General features: G+C 43.2%; 1 protein-coding gene across 1 annotated transcript; it reads right to left on the bottom strand.

Annotated features, from left to right (window-relative positions):
• Nucleotides 1-307: 307 nt before the first annotated feature.
• On the bottom strand, nt 308-22,434 carry LOC105931139 (kinesin-like protein KIF2A). The gene is made up of 21 exons (XM_012869691.3): nt 22,257-22,434; nt 21,377-21,471; nt 18,945-19,064; nt 18,585-18,639; nt 16,431-16,547; nt 13,248-13,348; nt 12,803-12,898; nt 11,547-11,601; nt 9,485-9,647; nt 8,885-8,975; nt 8,737-8,800; nt 8,565-8,656; nt 8,328-8,470; nt 8,036-8,240; nt 7,061-7,171; nt 6,919-6,986; nt 6,585-6,674; nt 4,645-4,789; nt 2,265-2,366; nt 1,876-2,011; nt 308-1,550 (listed from the first exon to the last, which is right to left on the bottom strand). Exons 1-21 carry the CDS (start codon nt 22,315-22,317, stop codon nt 1,465-1,467), a joined length of 2,196 nt encoding a protein of 731 aa, XP_012725145.2. The 5' UTR covers nt 22,318-22,434; the 3' UTR covers nt 308-1,464.
• Between the last annotated feature and the right edge of the window lie 215 nt (nt 22,435-22,649).

The following is a 22,649-nucleotide window of genomic DNA, read 5'->3' as shown; positions in this document are numbered from 1 at the left end:
GCCCATTGTATGACACGATAGCAGTGAAGTAGCTCTCAACTTTTAAAAGTGACACCTGGTCTAGAGTAGACACATTTGAATGGCTATGGAAATGACACGGTGGTCTAAATCTACTTCACACCTCCTTCTCCAGGACATGTTTTATACGATCAGTATGTTTTCTGCAAAAGCAACAAGAAGTAAACCAGCTTTGGGACATTAAAAATACCAAAAAGAACTCTTGACCTAATAATTTATTAGTGCTTGCAAATAAAATGGATGTCCTCCATAGATTGTGGCTTTAGGTAAAAAAAGACATACAACAAACAAGAAGTATTCTCTGTTTTATTTTGGCAAATGAAAAATTTGTTTTCAGAAATGTCCCCTGGGTGCGGTCTTATTGACTACAGAGCAGCCTTTAGCTCAGTTAACCAAGGACAGTTCAGTTTCAGTCAAACCTTTTTTTTTTACACACTGTGTCATCACAAACGCACAGTGGCTCATGTTCCACACCAAATCAAAGTGCCCTGTTTGCCCCAGGCTGAAATGAGGGGAAGAGCAGGAGAAGAAAAAAAAAAGATCCTCCAAATATTGCACAAAATGGCAAAAGCAGTTTATAAAATTGACCAAAAACAACTGCTTGACAATAACAGTAGTAAAGATAAGCTATGAATGACCATATAAAAAATTCTCTCAAAAGAAAAACATATTCACATTTAGTTGTTGAACGTAGCACTTGTGACTTAAACACACAGACCAAAGGAGGGCCAAAAAGGAATTAATTAGTCTGCTTTCCAGCGTCAGCGGGCGACTAGAAAATGTAATCAAAAGTGCAACCAGTGGTTTATTTAGGGCCACAACACTGTTATTAAACGACAGCTAAGATTCCATAGGCCCCTCCTGGCTCCAGGCTAACTTGGCCAGCTGGATTGATCAAGTGTAGCACTGTAGTTCTACACATTATCAATCTTGGACTGACAAATACTGCGAGGACTCAGCTTGCAGGCAAGGTTAGCTACAGGCGGCCGTGCTTCACAAACACCAAACCGGGTACCGTCAGAGGGTCGAGTTAGTTTAAATGCCACCTGGCGTCTGCTAAGCACCACCATGTGTAAAGTAACTGCCTTGTGGCGTTTTACCTTTTTGAAAACCAGGTGTTGACTATTGACATTTCCAGGATTAAAGGACTATTAAATAAACGGCAGGTTCCTCCCCGACGCAGTTTGTTAGCTGCCAGGTGACGCTGGAAAGCGTGCCAATTAATTCCAAAACGGCCTTCCGTACAAACCTTGTAGAAACACTGAACAGTGAGGATGAGAGAGCGCGTCGGCCCTTTGGTTTAACGGGACGGATGAACGGAGGGGAATTAAATGCATGAACGGCGGAGGCGTCGGATCTTTTTTGAGTTTATCGGTAGTGTACAGTGATCTCGTGGCGGCAGGCCTCCACCTGTCTGAGGACCGGGGAGGACCACACGCCGTACCTTTAAAGTGCCCGAGGCCTCTTGGGGGTTATTTGTTTGCTAGCTTGTTCCTCTTCTTGGAGAGCACAGCGGAAAGACTTGACTTTATCTGAAAGAAGGAACAAAATCATAAAGTTGAAGTATTGCACGTTAAAATGTGAAAAGATCCAGCAGAGAACTGAAAATATTTCTAGAAACCATGTACAATTTGCTTTAAATAGACATACTAGAACAGATGTTTAGGTATTAGGTATTGTTTGCTCCTTTATTTTTGGCTTTACAATGTTGGTAAATGTTTAGATTACTCATCCTGTGGAGCTAGCAGTATTATTCCCAGCAGGTTTTTGCTGTTGGCTATTAAGTCATTGATGTTTTAATAATGACATTTTGGAGTGTGCAGGTTGTGTTTTGATAAGGATGATGATGTGATTTACCCCTCAGCTCAGTCAGAATGTCTATCTTCTGATCCAGGATTTGCTCCAGCTGAGTTGCATATGATTCCACGTCGTAGTCCACCTCCTCCGTCATTTCTAAAAGCACCTTCTCGTCTTCCAGCCAGCGGATTGACTCCTGGGAACAGCAAGCTGCACCTTAGCAGTTTTCTGTGATGCTCTACTGACATCTAGGGTCAAGACTCACTAACTACATAAAATCCTAGCACTCATACTTGGCATTCGGGGATTTTGCTAATCTTATTTTTCCCACAAAAAGACGTTAAAAACCCAGTTTCAGTGTGTGCCGCTATTTGCGTCATCTGTCCCCTACAGTCAGTATTTGAAAGCTGAATAATTTAGTTCCCTGGTTTGGCTCTAGACTGCTGTACCTGGAACACGGCCCTGTGATCCTCCAGCACCTGCTCCTCCATCTCCACCAACTGGGAGACGACTTCGTGGAAGGTGAACAGCTGTGGAGAAACCTCTTCCTCCTAAAAGCAAACACAGGACATGTTGTACTGTCTGCTGCTATCTGAGATCTAAGCAAGAACTGATTGTTTCCTCAAATCTTCACAATACCAAACCTTTTTTTATCATAATATCTTGTAAAACGCTCAGCTGAGTCTATGACCACTGCCGACATTCGCCGCGTAGCAACAAATGTTTTTCTGTTATAAAGCACAAAGAAAACTAGCTGTGAAACCTTCAGAAGAGCTGACGGAGGGACTGCTGACTGTTTATGTGAAGCACATCAGGACCGTAAACTAACGAAAGGATTTGGAACTAATGTACAATTTTTAAATCCATGTTTGAAATGTTAACAAATACACTTTCTGTTCTTTTTTGTCTGTTTTCACAAAGAGAGAAAATGTTTGATTCATTAAAGGTTGGGTTCTAAAGGTCCTTCTTTGCTCAGGGTCAAATAGACCAACCCATGTTTGATAAGTCTTAAAAAAGTTTCAGACTAGAGATGTTCACATTCAGTCCTGATTCCTTAAAAAAAAACAAAAAAAAACACAATACGGTCCTTTTTCAGGTCCAATTGGACTGTAGGGGTGCATATTAGTGGAGCAAGAAGGTCCTGGGTTCAAATCCCAGCCTGGTCTGTCTGTGTAGAGTTTGCATGTTGTGTATGCATGAATTCTCTCCGGGTACTCCGGCTTCCCCCCACAGTCCAAAAACATGACTGTTAGGTTAGTTTCTCTAGATTCTCCTATTTTGTTTGGGTTGTGTCTCTGTGTGATGTCCAGTGATGGACTGGGAAACACAGACATGTCCAGGGTGCACAACCATCGCCCTGGAAAACTCTATCAGGAGGAGCGGGTATAGAAGATGGATTGATGCTCCGCTGAGAGAAGGGCAGCAGGAGTACATAATGTTAATGTAGGTATGTTCCGAAACAATATCACATTTTGTTCCTTTTCTTGTGAAAACAACTTAATATACACTGCTTAAAAAGTAAGAATGAACCATAATCTGAATATGGAGTGTCTGTTTGTGTCATGATTTGGGGTTTTGTTATTGGTTTATTTTGCACTTCTTTCTATTTTATTGATTCTGCCTTAGGTTTAGGTTCTGTCTTAGTTTTGGTTTATGGAATAGTTTGAGTTTTGTTGTGGTTTGCTTTTGTTTTTCATTTTATATTATCAGTCAGGGTTCTGCAAGCTTTTAGTTCAGTTCACCTGCCAGCATTCTTTTGTCTTCCTGTCACTCTCCTTCACCAGTCACCATCCAATCAGCTTCAGTTTACTTCCAGCCATTTTGTCCCCCCTGATCAGCTCCACCCATTCTGGTAATAAGTTTCACTCTGTTCACCTGCTCACTCCTCTACTTATATCTGCCTCTGTCTTCTGCACTCTGCCAGATCATTGTCTTTTGAGCCTTTGGTGAGTTTTGTCCAGCATTCCCTTTTGGTTTGTCCTGTCGACTTTACCCAATTGCCTCCAACATTTCTGAGCCAGCCTGAACCCTGTATCTGTTTTTTCCTGCCCTGTTCTGACTGCTTACTCGTTTTACTGACCTGATTCTTCCCTTGGATTATCGGAGCTTGCCTTATCCCTATTGTATTCCTGCTTGTTTCGGACTGCCTTTCGTGTACCGGATTTTGGACTGTAATTCTGACCTGCCCCTGTATTGTTTAAGATCGCCTCCATTAAACCTGCTTTTTCATTCACCCTATCTTGTTCGGCCTGAATACTGGGTCCTGAATCAGTCTCTCGTTTCGTAACAGTTTGCTCAGGAAATATTCTTTAAAGGACCAGCAGGACATCGAATAATTTAAGCTGGGTTCTGCTGGAGGTTTCCTTTCCACTGTTACCACATGCATGCACATTGCAGCAAAGTAAACAACTCAGTGCAATCCACTGTTGGTAAATGGTCATTCTGGGGCAGGAATTGCTCCAAAGTAAGCTGGCTTTCTGAAGATAAAAGGTTCTTATTAATTGGCACAATAAACTGAGCTTGGCTGCAGTGTTTTATCTCTAGGATGAATGCTTGCAGCTGACCATATGTATATAGACTTTTCTCTCTATATAATTATATTCAGTTGGCTACAGATTTCTGTATGGGATCTGTTTGTTTTGCTAAATGCTTTGAGATGTCATTTTTTGGGGGACTTTGGTGTCTGTCCATTTTGGCCAACAGTGGTATTTTACTTTTAGGAATACCTAGCTAGCCTCATGTTTTAGATCCAAAGGCTACGCCCATCTTCCATCTACTGCCTCTATCATCTTGGCGTCATAGACTTCGTCAGTGAACGGCAGTGCTTACATTCTGTTCACAGAGCAGCTTTAGGTCGTCTCTTTGTGGAGAGCTCCCTACTCCCCACTGAGCCTCCAGGACCTCCAGCTGGGTGATGTTTCCTTCCTGATGGCACTCGAATGCTGCTGCAGGGTCCATGGTGAGATGCTTCATCCTGACAAAACATCACTACTTATAAAACCATATAGAGGAATGAGATACAAACACTGAACACTATAAAAAGGAGAGAGAGAAGATGGTCGTGCAGGTGGACTTCCGTGCAGTTTTTAAAAGGTTAAGTCTTGAAATGGTTCGAATAACTCACTTTAGTAAAAGATGAACCTAAAAGTAAAACTAAGGAAGTATGTATCTCCATGCTTTTGGATTAAGAGAGCAACTGAGGTTGCTTTTCCACAGTTCATCAGGTTACAACCACAAACTTCCTCATATTGTATTTGGATGGACAAACACAAAGTAACAAATACATGTAAACTAGAAGCAAAATGAAATGTTTTCATTTTTACCCCAATCTATATTCAGTTCCTGTACGAAGGTACTCCTAAATAACATCCAGTGGAGCCGACGCCTTCAGAAGGGATCCATTAAGCAAATACAATCAACCTGTGTGTAATTTGATCTCATTATAAATCCAGCTGTTCTGTTTTGGGCCTCACTAACGTTCTCTAATGGGTTCATTAGAGAACGTTAGTGAACAAATAGCCTCATGGAGACCGAGCAGCACAGCAGGTTAGGTTATAAAACAATATCCCAAGCTTTAAACCTGTCTCAGAGCTCTGTTTAATCCACCCTCTTATTAGAAAAAGAGCACTGGCCAAGTGTAAACTTAGCAAGACATGCCGTGCCACCTGAACTGACAGGTCAGGCTGGGAGAACATTATCCAGAAACGCAGCAAAGAGCCCCTTTGCTGCGTTTTGAAGAGAAACTAACACGGCTCATCACCCCGAACACATCATCCCCAAGGTCACTGTGTAACGCCGAGATAATGCTGTTCTTCAGCAGGGACAGAAAAACTAAAGATGGATGGAACTACATTAGGGCTGCAGTATATTAGAAAATGTGATGGTCATAATAGTTTTAATTAGTACGTTGATGATATCAGTCGCCAATCATGCGTATTTTGTTCTTTCCTCTCTGTCTCATATGTGCCTCCAACACTTTGTGACCGTCAGCATTTTGGGACATGTCCTTTGTGTCCAGTCTGAGCATCTGCTACCATGAGAGTCTGGCTAAATATTACCGTAACGTGGAAAATATTAGCCAACAATTATTGCACTCCAAACAGGCCTTTGCAATATGAATATTGCAATTTTTCCAAGGCACAGCGTTTCCAAGGCACAGCATAGAAGCATGTAAATGAGTAAATCTCTATCATTTTCAACATTTTGGACAATTACAGAGCTCTCAATCACAGTGGAATGACACGTTTTAGGCAATGGTTACCGAACAAATCCAATTATTATTAGTTTTGATCCCTTTTACTGAGTTTTCAAATGGAAGGAAAAGATGAGATTCTAACAGAGTTTGCACTAAGCGATCTGGGCGTCATGAGCAAAAAGAGCAGCAATTAACTAGTGTTTGTCCATGAGTAGGACAAGGCAGACACTATATTTAGAATATTTATCTCAAAGAAAAGCCAGAGAAGCTGCTAGATCTTACAGCTGGGCTAACATTCCCTTGTTTTATGGCAATTTAAGGTGTTTAGGTTTCATCCACCTAAATATATTGAGATGATTATGCGATGGTAATTTTTCAAACTTCTACAAATGACTAAAAATACGGCATTGATTCATAGTATTTAGTCCATCAGTGAAACATTGACGTGCTCCTGTCTAACAGCCTTTTCAGATGTGCAACCCTAAAAGGAAACATGTCTGCCCTGTTTCACTTGGGGAGGGATGAAAGCTGCCCTGGGAGAAGCTTTTTAAACGGCGAGGTGCAGTGATCGTACTCGTATGTAGGCGAGAGCTCAGAGCGGCCTCCTCCGCCGCCGCTCTGGGAGAAGGGGATGTCTGACGGACTTATTCCAAACTCCTTCACTCTGCAGGGACATGGCAGCACAGAGAACAGACAGAGGTAATAGAGGATGAATTTCACTGAAGACAGCTGAAATTACAAATACCTTGAAAACAATGTCTATCTGACCAAAATATTTGCATTTAAGGGGGACTTTCAGCTACAAAGAATTATATCACATAATAAATAGAGCGACCATATCAACAGTAGATGTTCACTATTAAAGCTGATGGATAAAAAGTTGTCTAATCAAAAGAAACTCCTTTTACCTGTTGGCGTATCTCAGAGTATTTAATGTGTTTTCGCAGGAGGCCATCCCAGGAGAAATGGTCGCTATCTGTAGACACAAAATCACCACGTTGCTGTATGTGCCTGCAGCAGATGTGCGGTCCTTTGCCTGTCATGTCTCACCATGCACGTTCTCGAATTCTCTCCAATGAAGGAGTCTCTCAGGACTTGGGTCAACTTGCTGGCTCTGAACGGCGTGTGGGGTTTGTTTCTGCCGAGGGCTCGGATGCACTCCTGCGGGAGAAGACCGGAACCTCAACATCCTAATTCAGTCGTAAGGGTTTGGAATCGGCGAAGGCCAAAAACTAAACACCCAGGGTGTAGTTCATGTTTTGCACTTAAGGATTTGCTAAATGACATCAGAAGCCATTAAGATATAACAAGGAAACATTATAGGGGAGCGACAATGGTTTCTACCCGATGGCTCAGTCCCCTGTGCTCTGCATCCTGCCGCTGCCATTGTCTTTTTAAAGCATCACACTAGGCCTCTGGACTGAAGAAGAGTTAAAGAACAGAAAAAAAAAACACACGCACACAGAGAGTAAAGTAAGAACGTCATGCAGGTGACTTTCTGCTCCGGTTTGTCATGTCGTGTCAGGGAAAGGCAGCATGTAGAATAAGGAAAGGACGTGGAGCTCTCGGTGCTAGTTTCACATTTATGTATTTAATTACTTCTATAGTTGCTACTGTGATCATACTTTCCATGATTATTATCCTTCTGTGTACCTGCAAAAAAGAAGTTTAACAACATAAGAACCAGAAAAAAAAACCGTTCACTTCATACCCTTTATACCTTAAATAGATTGGTTCATATTAAACTGCCCCATCCTCCACAAAGAAATCAATCTGATACTAATACAATGAAGCTGTTCCTATTTAAGGTAGATATCGGAGGTAAGGTACACTTCTGTAGATTTCAGCCAGATGTTAACACATATGGTGAATTGGCGCTATATAAATAACATTGAATTGAATTGAAATGTGCTCTGAGGACCCTGATTACCGTGATAACACAAGCCAGGCCTTTTTGTTAAACCTCTGTGCTTAGACTGTCAGAGCCATCTGAGTGCAGGATGTGTGGGGTGCTGGCTCACAGACCTTCAGTGCCAGCAGACTCTTGTTGATCTCGGCTCCTTCCAGTCGAGTCTGTCGGTCAGCGCTGGATGTGTCCGCCCCTCTCTCATTCCCTGCCAGGTCGATGAGGGAGAACTTTCCGTGCATCTTCCCCCGCCGCCGCAGGATGATCTGGAAGACGGCGTGGCTCCGGGAGGAGTGAGCGTTGGCCGAGGTCTGACCAGAGGTCCTGAAAAGCGACACCCTCGATCAGGTTTTCTACGGCTGCCGCATTGGCCTGTATTTCACCCTGACTTCGGTCTCCCCTGCCGTTCACCTGCAGCTGTTTCCCATCTCGATGAGTTTGAGGACGTCCTCGGTGCATTTCACCTCCCTCTCCTGCAGCCCTACCACCTGCACCTGCTGCTTCCCGTCCTCCAGGACGCGTAACTTGGCTTTACGGTTTAGCAGGTCAAACACCTTTCGACACACGCAGAGTTACCGTGACTACTGGGCTGATCTGCTTGACCAGATTTTTTATTTTGTTCGTTCTGTAGCTTGTTGACACACTAACCTTTCCACTGTAAATCTCAAAAAAAGTGGCAAAAACTTGCAGATCCAGCTTCTTATAAACGGGTTTCTTCAACATGAGAAAAACATCTCTAGCTGCAGGGAGATAAAAAAAAACAAAACAGGTAAGTTCAGAGGAACGCTGCAAACAGCAACAGCATACAGGAGCCACTGACCTGACAGTGCGTAGATTCCCTTCGAGCAGTCCTGGTTCTTTCCTGAAAAGTCCCCTCCCATTGTCTGAAACCACACACGTCGCAACATTAAAGGAGAATTACATTGGAGAAGAAACGGATCCTCAGAAGGTCAAATGAAAGCCCTTACGTGGGTTTTTCCACTTCCTGTTTGTCCGTAGGCAAAGCAGGTCGCCATGCCCCTCTCAAAAATGGTCTCTACCAGCGGCTGAGCCGTGAACCTGCAGCAGAGAGGGATTTGATGGCAGCGTCTGTGGTGCTCGTCCGTGTAGGCCGGGAAAATAATTAAAAACTTAAGACATATGTCCCCCTGACCAGCCCTGAGTGGTGACCAGCCAATGGAAGCTTCAAAATCATTTTTTTCCCCAGTCAGTGAACGCACAATAGCTAACAGGCTCCTCTAACAATTATTACCAGAATATCACTGAGGGAGGTAGAGCTCTGAATCAGTTGTTTTTAGTACCAGCGAGGTGTTTAAAATCAAGTCAGAGGAAGCACAAAGATGTAAGAAGGCATTTAAAAGAAAACTGTATTTTCTGTTTTTCTCTTATTTTTTCTCCTTTTTTCTTTTTCTTTTTGGAAAAAATGTATTTCTGAGGAAATATGTGTGCATTCTGACTGCAGCTTTGAACAGAGAATGAGAAGTTGCACATTTGCAGGTCGAAACCTTACAAAACTGGAAATGTGAGATTAGCCACAGAACTCTGATCGCTTATTAAACGCAGCGTACCTGTAAACCATTTCATTGGTTGAGTTCCGGTCAAAAGCATAATCGAATCGGAACGTCTGATTCTCCAGGTAGCGGGTCAGGTCGACTTTCTGCTTGGGCTCGTGGACCATTACCACGTCCTTACTGGGGATGGTGATCACATCCAGGTCCTTCACTGATAACTCTGAGGAGGCAGACACGTTCTCATGTATGCTTGCTGTTCACCACGTGCTCCGGAAAGATAAAACCATAAGCAGACCTACAACAAAAGCTCATGACATTAGGTACTGAATTTCCTTGACGTTAAACACTTTGCTTTAAGAAAAAAACTACCGTACTTGTTTGTGGATGTGTCTGAGCAACAAGAAAGAAAAGACTTCATACATAAGCAAAAGTCATTTTCTACTTTAAATAGCGTTATTTAAGTGTCCGACAAGCTGACAATTATTGTTCAGTTGTTGGGCAAGCTCTAAAGTCGACAGTATTCAGCTCTAGTACTTAACGGCCCGTGTCCTGCATGTTGTAGATGCATTCCTGAAGAGTCAGCCATCTGTTGCTTCACACTGCCCATCAGCTGGCTGAAAGGAGGCTGCCACACATTTCCTCCGCTCACAAAACAGACACATTTGGATGTGTATTTTTATCAGAGTAACTGTTGGAAAGGTCTACCTGAGCAGAGAGCCCCGCTAAGTAACGATAGCTGACAGAAGCTTGTGCAACTCCATAAAGGGCAAAATACTAAAAACATGTAACATCCTGTTCAATAAGCATTTAATCTCCGCAATTAAATTCTATATGTTTGACTAAGTACATTATTTTTACAAATAAAGATAACACATAAATGTCGGACAGATTCCAGTTTGTTCATGTTAATAATAAATCTTCCTCAAACTCTAGGGTCACTTGTGGAGTACCACAGGGTTCAGTCCTTGGACCAATTCTATTTACTATATATATGCTTCTGATTGGCACAATTATCAGACAGCATGGGATTAATTTCCACTGTTATGCTGATGACACTCAGCTATATTTATCCATAAATCCTGATGAATCCAATCAGTTACTTCGACTGCAGTCATGTCTTGATTACATCAAAAGCTGGATGACTTTAAATTTCCTGCATTTAAATTCTGACAAGACAGAAGTTATAATCTTTGGGCCAGAGTCTTCAAAAAATTTATTTTTTAATCAACCACTTAATCTGGATGGCATGAATTTGGCCTCTGGTAATAAAATAAAAAATCTTGGTGTAGGGGCGTGCTGGTAGCACGACCCATGTACGGAGGCCTTAGTCCTCAAGGCGGTGACCAGTGGTCCTTTGCCGCATGTTTCTCCCCCTCTACCACCCCCTTCCTGTCAGCCAACTGTGCTAAAAAGCGAGCCACTAGAGCTGCGAAAAATCTAAATCAAATATTTTTGACCAAGACATGTCATTTAAATCCCATATTAAACAGGTTTCCAGAGTTTCCTTTTTTCACCTCCGGAATATCGCCAAAATTAGAAACATTCTGTCCAGGAGTGATGCTGAAAAACTAGTCCATGCATTTGTTACTTCAAGGCTGGACTAGTGTAATTCTTTACTATCAGGAAGTCCACAAAATGCAGTTCAAAGCCTTCAGCTGATCCAAAATGCTGCTGCAAGAGTTCTGATGAAAATCAACAAGAGGGATCATATTTCTCCAATTTTAGCTTCCCTTCATTGGCTTCCTGTTAAATCAAGAATAGAATTTAAAATTCTCCTTCTAACGTATAAAGCCCTTAGTAATCAAGCTCCATCATATATCAGAGCTCTGATTACCCCGTATGTTCCTAACAGAGCACTTCGCTCTCAGAAAATGTATTAATTTGAATACTCACTACTTATTTAATCTGTAATTTGTTCATGTATAGAGACTTTGGCTTGCTCAGATTCTACAAAATGCTGGATTCATGCCATGCATGTCCCCTTCCTAAACCTAGTGACACTGTGTGAGCTGTATGTTTGAAGACTGTGGTCTTCACCTATTACCTTAGACCCTGTAATAATCTGAATAAACACACTTTATTACTGAGGATCCAGCTGTCTGAACACCCTCCATCTTACCTTTTTTATTAAGAGGACGTGCACGAACACACACGCAGATTCTGTGCTCCTCAATCTGAAACAAAAAATGATACAAATAAGGAATGAAACATGTATTTGGATATGACAGTTTCAGTTTTTTCTTCTCCATTTTCTACTCGTTTTTATTTAAATACCCGATAATTTTTACATTTTGAATGTATTTTCTACATTTTTAACCATTCCAACCCCTCTATTCTTTTCTTCATCTTAGGTCTCTGCTAACCTGACAACAGCCAGCTGCATGTATCGCTCCGCCTAGCTCCACTCACATACATCTGGGACACGGCCATAGGGATTGCCTTTACTGAAGGCTGGGCCTTATCAAAACTCCTTGCATATGATTGGATAAGCCACTTGTCTGTCATCTTTATCGACGTGCTATTTCAACCACTCACACCGAAGCTAACCTGTGACGCTGATGAGACCGACGCAGGAAAAAAAACCTTTTTTTTTATTTTTATTTTTTTTTATGTGTTTGCGGCTCTAGTGCAGGGTTTCCCGCAGCGCTATCTTGGCGAGGCGGCCGCGGAAAACGTGTCGTCCCTCTCCCCCCCCCGCTCCGCGAGGCGGTCTGCCTCGCATAAGCAAATTCCTGCGGGAAACACTGTTGTGGCACACCTTTTATTGACAGCGAGCTGACAGGAAGAGGGGGAAAGACAGGCGGCAAAGCGCCGCGGGTCGGAGTCGATCCCGGGCCGACCGCGTTGAGGACTAATAGGCCTCCTTATATGGTTCGCGCTAACCGCTAACCGCTCCGGGGCGCGTCCGCGTTGCGCGTCCGCGTACGCGCCCCGGAAAACAAAACTTGCCAAATCCGGTCGGGAGAAGGGCGAAAACATGGTTTCCACCAACAAAAGCCTTAAGAGCCGTTCTCTGATGTTCTTTTAATGAAACAATATCAGATAGATTGGACAACACGGAGGAAATAGCAGCATCAATGCTAACGCTTGCTTCCTCGATGCGAGCCGCCATTGTTGTTGGAATCTCACGGTGGCTTCTCCACTACGTCACATCCATGAAACACCCGCCCTGCGTCCTGATTGGCCAGACCAAAAATTTGGTTGGGGAAATCACTTTCAATCAGCCGTGTCCCAGATGTATGTGAGTGGAGCTAGGCGGAGCGATACATGCAGCTGGCTGTTGTCAGGTTAGGTCTCTGCAGCATCTCCTACTTTCCCTCCCTGACCCGAGCATCTTTCTCTTCCATAAGCCGTTATGGGAGGTGTCTGACTCACAGCGTCGTTGGATGTTAAAGGTCTATAGTCCAGGCTGGCTCTGAAGTCTCTGATCATGCACATGATCTCATAGTTGGGCAGATTAACATCAACCTCCTGCAGCAAGACAGAAAAAAGTAGAAGAAAACAAAAAGACATATTATGTTTTGCATGCTTTGGCAACAAAGCCTTTGTTTTATTCAGCAGATGATTTTGTTTTACCCAGGACCACTTCCCTCTAAAAATTAGCTGTGATTTGCTTTTCTATATGAGTAAACTTCACTTTAAAAGGTTCAAGAACTGCACTTATTTTATCATGATCCATATTTGCCTCTCGAACACAAATGTTCTGTATGAAAGCAAACTAAACAGAGGAAAGGGGCTTATTTAAACCCATAAAATCACTGAGTAACCTGAGTAATGAAATCTACGTGGGTGAAGGTGTGGGCGGGTGTTCTGCCCTCACCTGAGCCCTCTTCTCTCTGAGCTCTTGCTGCTGGAGACGTCTCTTCTCTCGTTGCTCCTGCAGTTTCTCCACTTCCTTCACACAGTTGGATTTCTTCCGCGCTGGAAAGGACAGAGCGTGCAGTTAATGAACAATATCACTCTAAACTAATGGAGAAAAAATAATCTTTTTTTGTGTGACAATCTGTATGAGCACTGCTCCTTGGATGACATCTCAGGGGTGAGTTGCTCTGGTCCTTCTAATGGATGTAATCAACAACTGGGTTATTTGATTATTCACATCTTTAATGGGCAGGATTTCTGCAAACATTTGTATTTAACTTGTGGTTTTGTTGGTGTTTGTGCTGATTTGCTGCTTGGCATCTGCAGGATGGACTGGTCCATCTAAAGGAAGCTGCATCAGAAATGGTGTCCCTCATTTAGGGGCAACGCTGCAAACCTAAGTTATGTTTTGGACAGAGAGAGAAGCTTCCTCTGTTTCTGGCTGGTTCTTGAACTTTAAATCCAAAAATGCTAACGGAGTTCTAACATGTAGCATCTAGGGGTTTTGCTCGGTCTGACCTTCAGGGAAATTATTTGGGACGTCTACTCTTGAGTAGTTGTGTCTGATCTGTCTGATGATGGACTTCATTATGTCCAATAAACCACATGCTTTTCCACCTTAGAGTTGGGTTAACACAGTTGTTTGTTCCGCAGCAGCAAATGACTAAAACTCCTGTTTATACACTTGAGGTTGGATTTAACTCTTGTCAGAACTGGTAAATGCTTCATTCTTATTATGTCCTGAGATTTAAATGTGCATTTCTTTTTTTTCTTTTTTTAAATGACAGTATCTGCATCTGGATCCAGTGTCAGTGATCTGGGAGCTCCCTTGGAGCTGCAGATTTTTTCAAGAGAACGGAGCTGAGTAGTCCTCTGTAGCTCACCTGCTGGAACATAAGCGGAGCCGGTTGCTGATCATTAAACGCCTGAAAGCAGCAGCGTTTTTTGGCAAGGGCCAACCGGGCTGGCACTTTTTTCAATGAACAGTTAAAAAAAGAAGGAAATTTTAAATAATCTGCGCCCCAAAAGTGGTTTCTCATCATCTATCACATCACTGTGTGAGGAATTGGCCCCTTGCAGCTGCAGGTGCTCTGCCAGCTGTGAGAAGATGCAGCAGACATGCACGCTGCACAGAGGGTGACAGGCCATGGGTTAAAAGAGACGAGGAAAGGCCGTGTGGATTCCCACCTGGCCGGTCTGTTTCAGGCCGAACCGCTCGGTGGTCAAACTGTGTGTTTGGGTGAGGTTCCCCAAAGAAAACACCTCTGAGGAGCAAAATGTTGGGCTTGCTTCCCCTTCTTGGCCAAACCAGACATGAGGACGTTCTGAATGCGCTCTGGAATTTTTTTTTTTTTTAGCAAAACCATCTCAGCTGGTCCAAACTTGCAAGCGTATGTACTGACGGTGCTCCAAGCATGCGAGGCCAAGAGAAGGGTCTTGTCGGCCTCATGAACAAAAGAGATGATGTACCTAAATTCCTCAGTTTTCATTGCATTATCCATCAGCAGGCACTTGTATCAAAGCTGAGAAATAATGACTTTCAAGATGTAATGCAAACTGTTGTGCCTGTGGTAAACCGTACTGTTTCAAGAGCACTAAACCACAGGCAGTTCAGACAGTTATTGAAGACTATAACACAGAGTACAGTGATTTAGTGATGCACAGTGAAGTAAAGGTGGCTGTCTCGTGGAAAGGTGCTTGAGTGGTTTCTCAGCCTCCTTCCTGAAATGTGCACTTTCTTGGACAGTAAAGGGAAACACCAGCGTGAGTTAAGAGACCCACACTGCATCATACAGCTGGCCTTTCTAACACATATTACCAGTCACCTGAACTGTGCAGGGAAGAGACAAGCTGCCAGCGGTCCAGACCAAAATGACTGCTCTGTGGATACCTGACAAAGATCTCACCAACTTCCCAAGACAGAAAGAAACAACCACAAGTGACCCTACGCTGCAGCAGCACTTCAGCTACAGTGGTTTTGTTGAAGCTTTGAAGGAGCTGAATGGCGAGTTTGAATCCAGATTCAGTGATGTGAACGAAAATAAGGGCATTTTTAATGTAATCGAAAATCCCTTTTATGTGGATATATCCTCTCTTACTCCAAATTACATTCCCCAAGCTGAACTCAGAGCAGGTGGTTTAAGCAGGCTTAGCCTGCTTAAACTACTGAAATATAGCCTGGCCAGCCAGAGTGACTTACACGGGGCGTAAGTCACTCTGGTAAGGCTTCATACGCTCCGTTCTAAAACAGACCGGGCCAATCACAGTGGGGGAGGCGGGACTTCATGATGCGTCACTCTCAGCGCCAGAATTACCCATAGTGCAGCAGCACTTGATGGCATGACATGTTTCATGGACTACAAATGACAGAAACAGAATGCGTCGCCTGGAGTTTTTAACATCAAATCCGTAGTTATCTGATTGGTTCTGACCTGTTGATGCTCACCCTATTAGGCCCGCCTTTGAAATCGGGCTTTACCAGCTCCTTACCAGACTGACACGCTGTGTAAGTCTGTCTGGCTGGCCTGGTTAATAATATAAAAATACGTTTGCGTTACAACTAATTTATAAAACCGTGAAAAAAATGATTTCTGGGAACTTTACACAGCAAAAAGCCCAACAGTTATCCCTGAGCAGTGCTTGGCATTACACAATTTTAGCTTTTAATTCTTATAATAATGGGAGATGATACAATTTATATCTTTGGTTGATGGGAAGCTTGTTTCACATGTAAATGACTGAATAGTTTAGGCAATTTACACATCAGAGGACTCAGCATAGTCTGTAAGATTTAAAGACAGAAAAGGAAATTCAAAAGCAGCATTATTATTTACTTATTTTGCAAGATATACAGATATTAAAAAGTTTTAAGTTCTGTATTTTTTATACGTTTCCTTTTTATCCACATTTGGAGTCATCCAAACAGCCCCAGCAGAAACTGAAACAAGTGCTGCAGTATGAAGCCACAGGCAATGAAAGAGGCTTTGACTTGATGGAGCACAGCTGTCTGGGACTGGGAGCATGACATCACTGGTTCTGACAGCCCCGCATCAGAAAACAACAACGCAGAGGCCCGGCACTACCACTCAGAGTCAAAATGGAACCATGTGGACTTCAACCCACCACGCACAGAGTGTGTTACCGTTTTGCTGCTGCAGCGTCTCTTTTACTGCAGGCTGCGGCGTGATGGAGGGTGGAGGTGGTTCTGCAGCTTGGCTGTGCTGGCTGGGACGAGCCCGGGTGGTTCCCACTGCTGCAGCTGCAGAGCATAAAGTTCAATGTGATCATAGATTGCAAAAGAGTCGGTTTAACCAGCATTTAAAAAAGATGTGTCAATATGAACCTTCTGACCTTAGGGTTTAAAGAAAAATTCATCAAATCTACATAGAGTGCAAAAAAGACTTTGTCACCTTAGGATGACTATTCGTCAGTAGGAGAAGGTTTTAGATCAATGAGGCTTCCTCACTGTAAATTCTAACTAACCTAATCCATAATTTAAATGTTGAACACCAAATCGATCATGTTTTCATGTCCATCACTTTACTCCATAAATGCAATTAAGCCGGTACTCTGCCATTCAAAGAGCATCTTCAGATCCCTTCAAGATGATATCACAGAGTATGATTATGAATCTGAGATGTTTTAGCATTTCTAATCCAGTTCATACACATCACACATTTACATCCACTGCAGCACCGCAACATCCCATCAGGGTGAGCAGATCTGGAGGATTACACGCCTGACCAAGAGTGATCGGTGATTAGCCGGTAAGAACCAAAAAAAAATCTCTTTTTAGTTTGATCAGTGAATGTCACATGGATAAGCATTAACAGGTCATACATATTGACAACAGCAGTTTTTGGTGTGGAGGTTGTTACTAAGGGAAGAGGAGCACTGCTATCTCCTCCATTTTTAGAAACCATTTCTTACTTGCTGTGTTTCTGCATTGGATTCACAAAGCAATTTGCAGTAAATGCATGCAGGTGCAATCCTGCACATCTAGTTCTTCACATGGGAGAAAATGTATGATTTTTTTTTTTTTAAAAAGGATGTGTTTTTTTCTCTCTTCAGCCACAAACACAATGAATGCAAAAAAATACTCCTTTTTATCATTATTATTATTAAGTTATTATCCTCCATGGTCCCTTGATATTTTTCTGTGTTTTTAAAATTTTATTTTTGCAGAACTTTGGCCATGTAGATGTATATAGAATAGTATTTCAACGGTTAATTTAAAGGGGCGATGACAACAAATTTCATTTTTCTGAGGTTCTGGGGATAGGATATGAACCGTTGCACACTGATGCAGACGAGTTAATGTCAAAAGTGAATACCAAAGGACCAGCTCAGGGGTGGTCACATTGTGTAAGATGTGAACTATCTCTTTGATCTTGAAATCTTTCAGAAGCCTTTTAAACCAAATAAAGCAACCGGTGTTTATCTTGTCTCTGCAGCCGGGTCTGGGTGATCCAGTTCAAGAACAGATGCTGCAGGTTGTAAGAGAGCAGAGTTCAGGCTACATAGGATGCTTTTAGAAAGGAAGCCGTATTTCCTACTGAGGCAAATGGACCAAACATTTAGGCTGCCTCAACAGGGAGACGGCTGTCAGGAGATAACAAAAAGCACATGCTGCTCTGGGGCAACGGTGGTGCTTAGAGTTAGGGAGTTGGGCGGGTTGCCGGTTTGATCCCCTGCTCCGACCATCTCAGTTGTATCTTTGGGCAAGACATTGCCTGCTGGTGGTGTTCAGAGGACCGGGTGGTGGTGTATGTCAGTCTGCCCCAGGGCAGCCGTGGTTCCTAACATAGCTCACCACAGTCTGGTGTGAATGACTGCTGCTGTAAAGCACTTTGGGGTCATCTGACTTAATAAAGCGCTATACAAGTTCAAGCCATTTACCATTTTATCCTTTTGAAGAGTCCAATTCTTTGTGTAATAGGTCTGTATCTGCAGGGTTCTCTTTAACTTCGGGCTGTTTTTTAAGAAAATCTTTGTTTCAATTATTGTGCATTTTTTGTAAAAGTGCTGAAATAAAGTAATTCATTTTCGATTTATTCAGAATTTTTGCTATAATTTATAGTTTTTAAACATCGTTATGGAAGCGCTTTACAAAGCCACAGATAGGACATAAAATAAAATATTTACTTTCTCTGTCATCTACAAACATATTCCCCCAACTTAACCAAGAAGGGATCAGTAACAGCAGAGTGTTGATGTTTTTTTTAGCTTCTAATAGTGGAAGTGTTTAAAATGAAAACCGATGCCACTCCAGGTCCAGTCAGTGGCTAAAACATACCTCTGTTCTCGCGTGGAGCATTTTCGGGCTTTGGTATCGCTGTGATCCGCCGGGTCTAAGTATTTTTTTCATGGATCAAGAAATAGAGAAACACAGAGACAGAGCAAGATACACAAACATGAAGTCGTATTTATCTGTCTTTGTTATGACAAGTAGAACTTTCTGATCGGTAGCCTGCAGATGTGTAGAGTCTAAAACAACAGGAACACTATTTCTTCAGTTCTAAACAAATCTGCTGGGTCTCAAATAATCTTAAATCGTTCTAGTAGCATGCTCTCTTGACACTTTCACACAATGATTTATGAACAGGACATGTCTATGTAATAGCGGGCTGGTGGCAGCTGGTGTTGAGGAGCAGACCTTGGGGACTTTGCTGGTTTTAGTAGTGCTGGATGGAGGAAGAGGAGCCTCGGGACTCTGTGGTATTTCTTCATCAGGAGCAACGTCTGGGTTCAAAGCAAAGATGCTCTCCAGGTCGATCTGAGGAACACATAACCCACATAACATAAATAAAAGTTGTTGATTTGTGTGAGAGTGGCAGTAAAACCAGAAGGGAGCAGACACATCGTAACTCAGGAATGTCCAACGGGAGTTTAGTGGTTGATGGGTGCAGCAGAGATTCTGATTTCCCTTCACCAGAAGGTCTCTCCTCCTCATCAGTGTACTAATCTGAAACAACCTTCTTTTACATTTTCAAGTTAGTTTGTCTTTCCAGACCACATAATTCTATTCTTTATTTTCAAAATGTGTTCTTTCTCTGTCCTTTTCACTTTTTCAGCCTCGTTCAGTAATATTTCTGCTAAAGTTTTCATTTGTCAAGTAGTTTTTCTTTTTTTATGTGGTGTAAAACTAAGCAAAAGCTTGTTTTGCCATATACATATCTGTAAATGTACAGGAAATATCTTATTTCGAATTATGAATGAAATGAATCAATACTGTTAATTCTGATGGAATCCATTTCCTGTCTAAAGCTTTACTTGATGTATTTTTTCCAGTACTAAAGCTAAATATTGACTCCCATCTGTAGAAAATACTAAATGAACAGCAAAATTCTTTGTTCTGTTCGGGAAAAATAAACATGTTTAACCTGGTGAAGCCAAGGGTCTTTCTTGGTGATAACTGGGTTCTTTAGTATTTCTTTTGAATGTTTTCTCTTTTTTTTATTTACACGGGTTTGTCTAAAGAGTCTTAGAATCTTTGTGAGTACAGGTCCTGGTTTTTATGGAGCAACATAATGAAGAAAGTCATCATTGAACCGTAAGGAGTTCCATTTGAAGTTTGCCTAAGCCATGCAGGACACAGTTAAACACGCAGGAGGAGGTAGGCAGATGAGACCAACACTGAACCTTTCAGCCTCCATGCAGAGTGTGGAGGGAAACCCGACGCTGCACATCAGTTTGAACAGACCATCCCCACAATGGAACATGGTGGTGGCAGCATCATGCTTCAGAAGCACTTTTCTCCAGCAAGGACTGGGAAGCGGGTCAGAGCTAATATGACGATGGACGGAGCTAAAAACAGGGTAATTCTAGAAGAAAAGCTGAGGCAGCAAAAGACCTGCGGTATTTCTGCAGGACAGCGGACCAAGCTACAATGAAATGGTTTAGGTGAAAGCGTATTCATGTGTTAAATGTCCTCGTCTAGATGTTCTGAAATAGTGGGGTGTGCCCCCTACGGAGGGCTGGAAGGTACTGCAGGGAGGGGCTCAAGAAAAGCCTTTTCTTTTTGTCCAGGGAACGAAAAGGCCTTCCAAATGTGACAACAGCACCCCCTGCTGTTTGGTCTGTACCTGCAGTCAGACGCATGACGAATACTATTAATAAAGTCTTTAAAAGGTACAAAATTGAATCTAACTGAAGTTTAGCTTTAATATCAATGGCTTGATATTATTTTGTCCATATCAGGTTCATAGCTAGCTAAAGGTGGACTGAGGTACGAGTCGGGCTAAAAGCCATTTATATTGTTGTTAATATTAAATAGTAAAAAAAAGTGTGGCAATGTTGAAACATTCTAGTTGTTTGCAACCATTGTTATATGTTATAAATGAACGCATATATATGTTCTAAAATTTAAAAGGGGTTCTGGGTAATCTTCAGAACAAGAGCTTTAACGCATTAACACAGAAAACAATGAAAGTTACATTTTGGACTCATTTTGTTGGAAAACGTTCCTTCTTCAAAGAGGGATGCAACAGAAAACATTTAAGAAGCACTGTCCTAGTCGAAGCCTACATTCGATTTCCAAAGTGAGGACAGACTAGAAAAGGACTAGTGATAGACTCTGTCCATCCAATCCGGCTGAGCTTGAACTAAGTTGCAGAAGACAGCAGGAAAGGACTTTAATATTTAGATGAACAACACTGAAAGTCGAGAAATGCCAAAAAAAAAAAACAACAACAAAGAGTTTCTGCTGTTTTTGCAGCAAAAGGTGCTTCTACACAGTGTTGACTGTGGGGACTGAATATAAATGCATGCCACACTATTCAGATTCTTTTTAAATATTAAAACCATGTCATATTTTCCTTTCACTCCAGAAACTCGGCACTTCTTCATAAACGGTTGATCGTTCCAAAGTAGGACAATATAAAGTTACAAAATGTGAAAAACATCTAGGTGAATGGATTCTTTTGCGAGGCGAGTTAAATTTCCCTCATGCAGCAGATAGAGCTGAAAGTGGTATGGAAGCAGATCCTGATGCCCGTTACGTCCTGCTGTCTGGTCCAGCGGTGCACTGAAGACCCTGATGAAGGAATGCAGCGGCACAAATGCAGCTCCGAGCGGCGGCAGGCCTACCTCCTTCCCTTTGGTGTCCCCGTTCTCGATCCACTCCACGGTCACGCTCTCGTTGTCCTCATGCAGGGATGTGACCATCGCCTGGTGTATTCGCCCTGCAGTGGGGGATGCAAACACAGGTAAGGGCGCTGTAGAGGCGAGGCCTTTAAGGGCACATCTAAACCCAGCCAGTCCCTCTCTGTCCAAGAAGTGCTTGACAAATGGAAGAAGCAAAGATCAAGGTGTGCAGAGGAGTCATTTTCTTAATAATCCCCATAATGCCAATGGGTGTGGCTGAAGTGACTTTTCCCTGTCAGTCATTTAATCTGCTGCTCAAAGTGATGAGCTGCTCTCAACTAGCTCTTAAATCACCTCCAGGAGAGAGGTTGGTGGAGCCAAACCCAGCAGGGAGCAGCTGCTTTTTTTTTTTTTTTTTTTTAAATGGTAATTAGATTCAATGAATGAGCGGACAGGCCCGTGCAGCCATCCTTCAGCCCGTGCCGCTGCCGGATGCTGCTGAGCAGAGCGGTGCACGCGCCCCGTCCTGCACCGGAGGGGTTCGTGCCGTGACGCAGAGCACGCGGGGCCAGGTGTTCATCCCGTCCCCAGCCGAACAGCTGGCGCACAGGTGGACGGACCCGCCCGGCCACCGAGGCCTACCGGCGTGAGACTGCGTGACTCACATGCGGCAGACAGTGCGGGGCGGAGGAGCGGAACCGCGGTGTCTTTCCCGGCTCTCACTTCTCAACGCCGTGGAGCCTTTTTACCGCCGCGACGCGCCGACGGCGTAGCGGCGATGGAGACGTGTCAGCTGGTTAGCTAGCAAGGAGCCGTCGGGGCTGCTCGCTGCTCTCCAGCCGGATGGAGCGCCGTGTGTGGAATGGGCCAGGCGGCCACGTACCGTCGCTTCGCTTTATCTCCACGTAAATGCCCACGAATATCTTGCCGAAAACCCCGGCCATCGCGTTGTCTTCGCCTCGTCGCCCTGTCCAGCCCGTGCGCCGCAGCGGAGACTGAGGTCACTGGCGGCCAGTCAAAGGAGAGGCAGCGGAGGAGAGGAGAGCAGCTGGTGCGCATGCGCGCATCTCCACACGGCTCTGAGCATCTTCTGCTGCCTTACAGAGGATCTCAGCTGAAGCAGTTGTTTTCTGTTAAGCTACCCGTGAAATTCTTTAAAAAAAAAATACTTAAAGCTTTTAAACTCACTGGTAGAATTCCTTTGACAGCAAATTGTATTTTATGTTGTACCGACATTAAGATAGATACAGTGACTGTCAAACGTGTGCACCCTGTA

This window comes from Fundulus heteroclitus, chromosome 8, assembly GCF_011125445.2.
Source record: "Fundulus heteroclitus isolate FHET01 chromosome 8, MU-UCD_Fhet_4.1, whole genome shotgun sequence".
NCBI lineage: Eukaryota > Metazoa > Chordata > Actinopteri > Cyprinodontiformes > Fundulidae > Fundulus > Fundulus heteroclitus.
The sequence above is the reverse complement of the archived record's forward strand: the minus strand, read 5'-3'. Positions and strand labels throughout refer to the sequence as shown.

What these genes read in the sequence shown, in the direction of transcription:
- LOC105931139 (XM_012869691.3), bottom strand. Translation starts at nt 22,317, where the DNA reads ATGGCCGGGGTTTTCGGCAAGATATTCGTGGGCATTTACGTGGAGATA. An exon ending in TCAGAGAGAAGAGGGCTCAG is followed by an intron (nt 12,899 to 13,247) that starts GTGAGGGCAGAA and finishes GTCTTGCTGCAG; the next exon opens with GAGGTTGATGTTAATCTGCC. An exon ending in ACTCTGAGATACGCCAACAG is followed by an intron (nt 6,675 to 6,918) that starts GTAAAAGGAGTT and finishes ATGTCCCTGCAG; the next exon opens with AGTGAAGGAGTTTGGAATAA.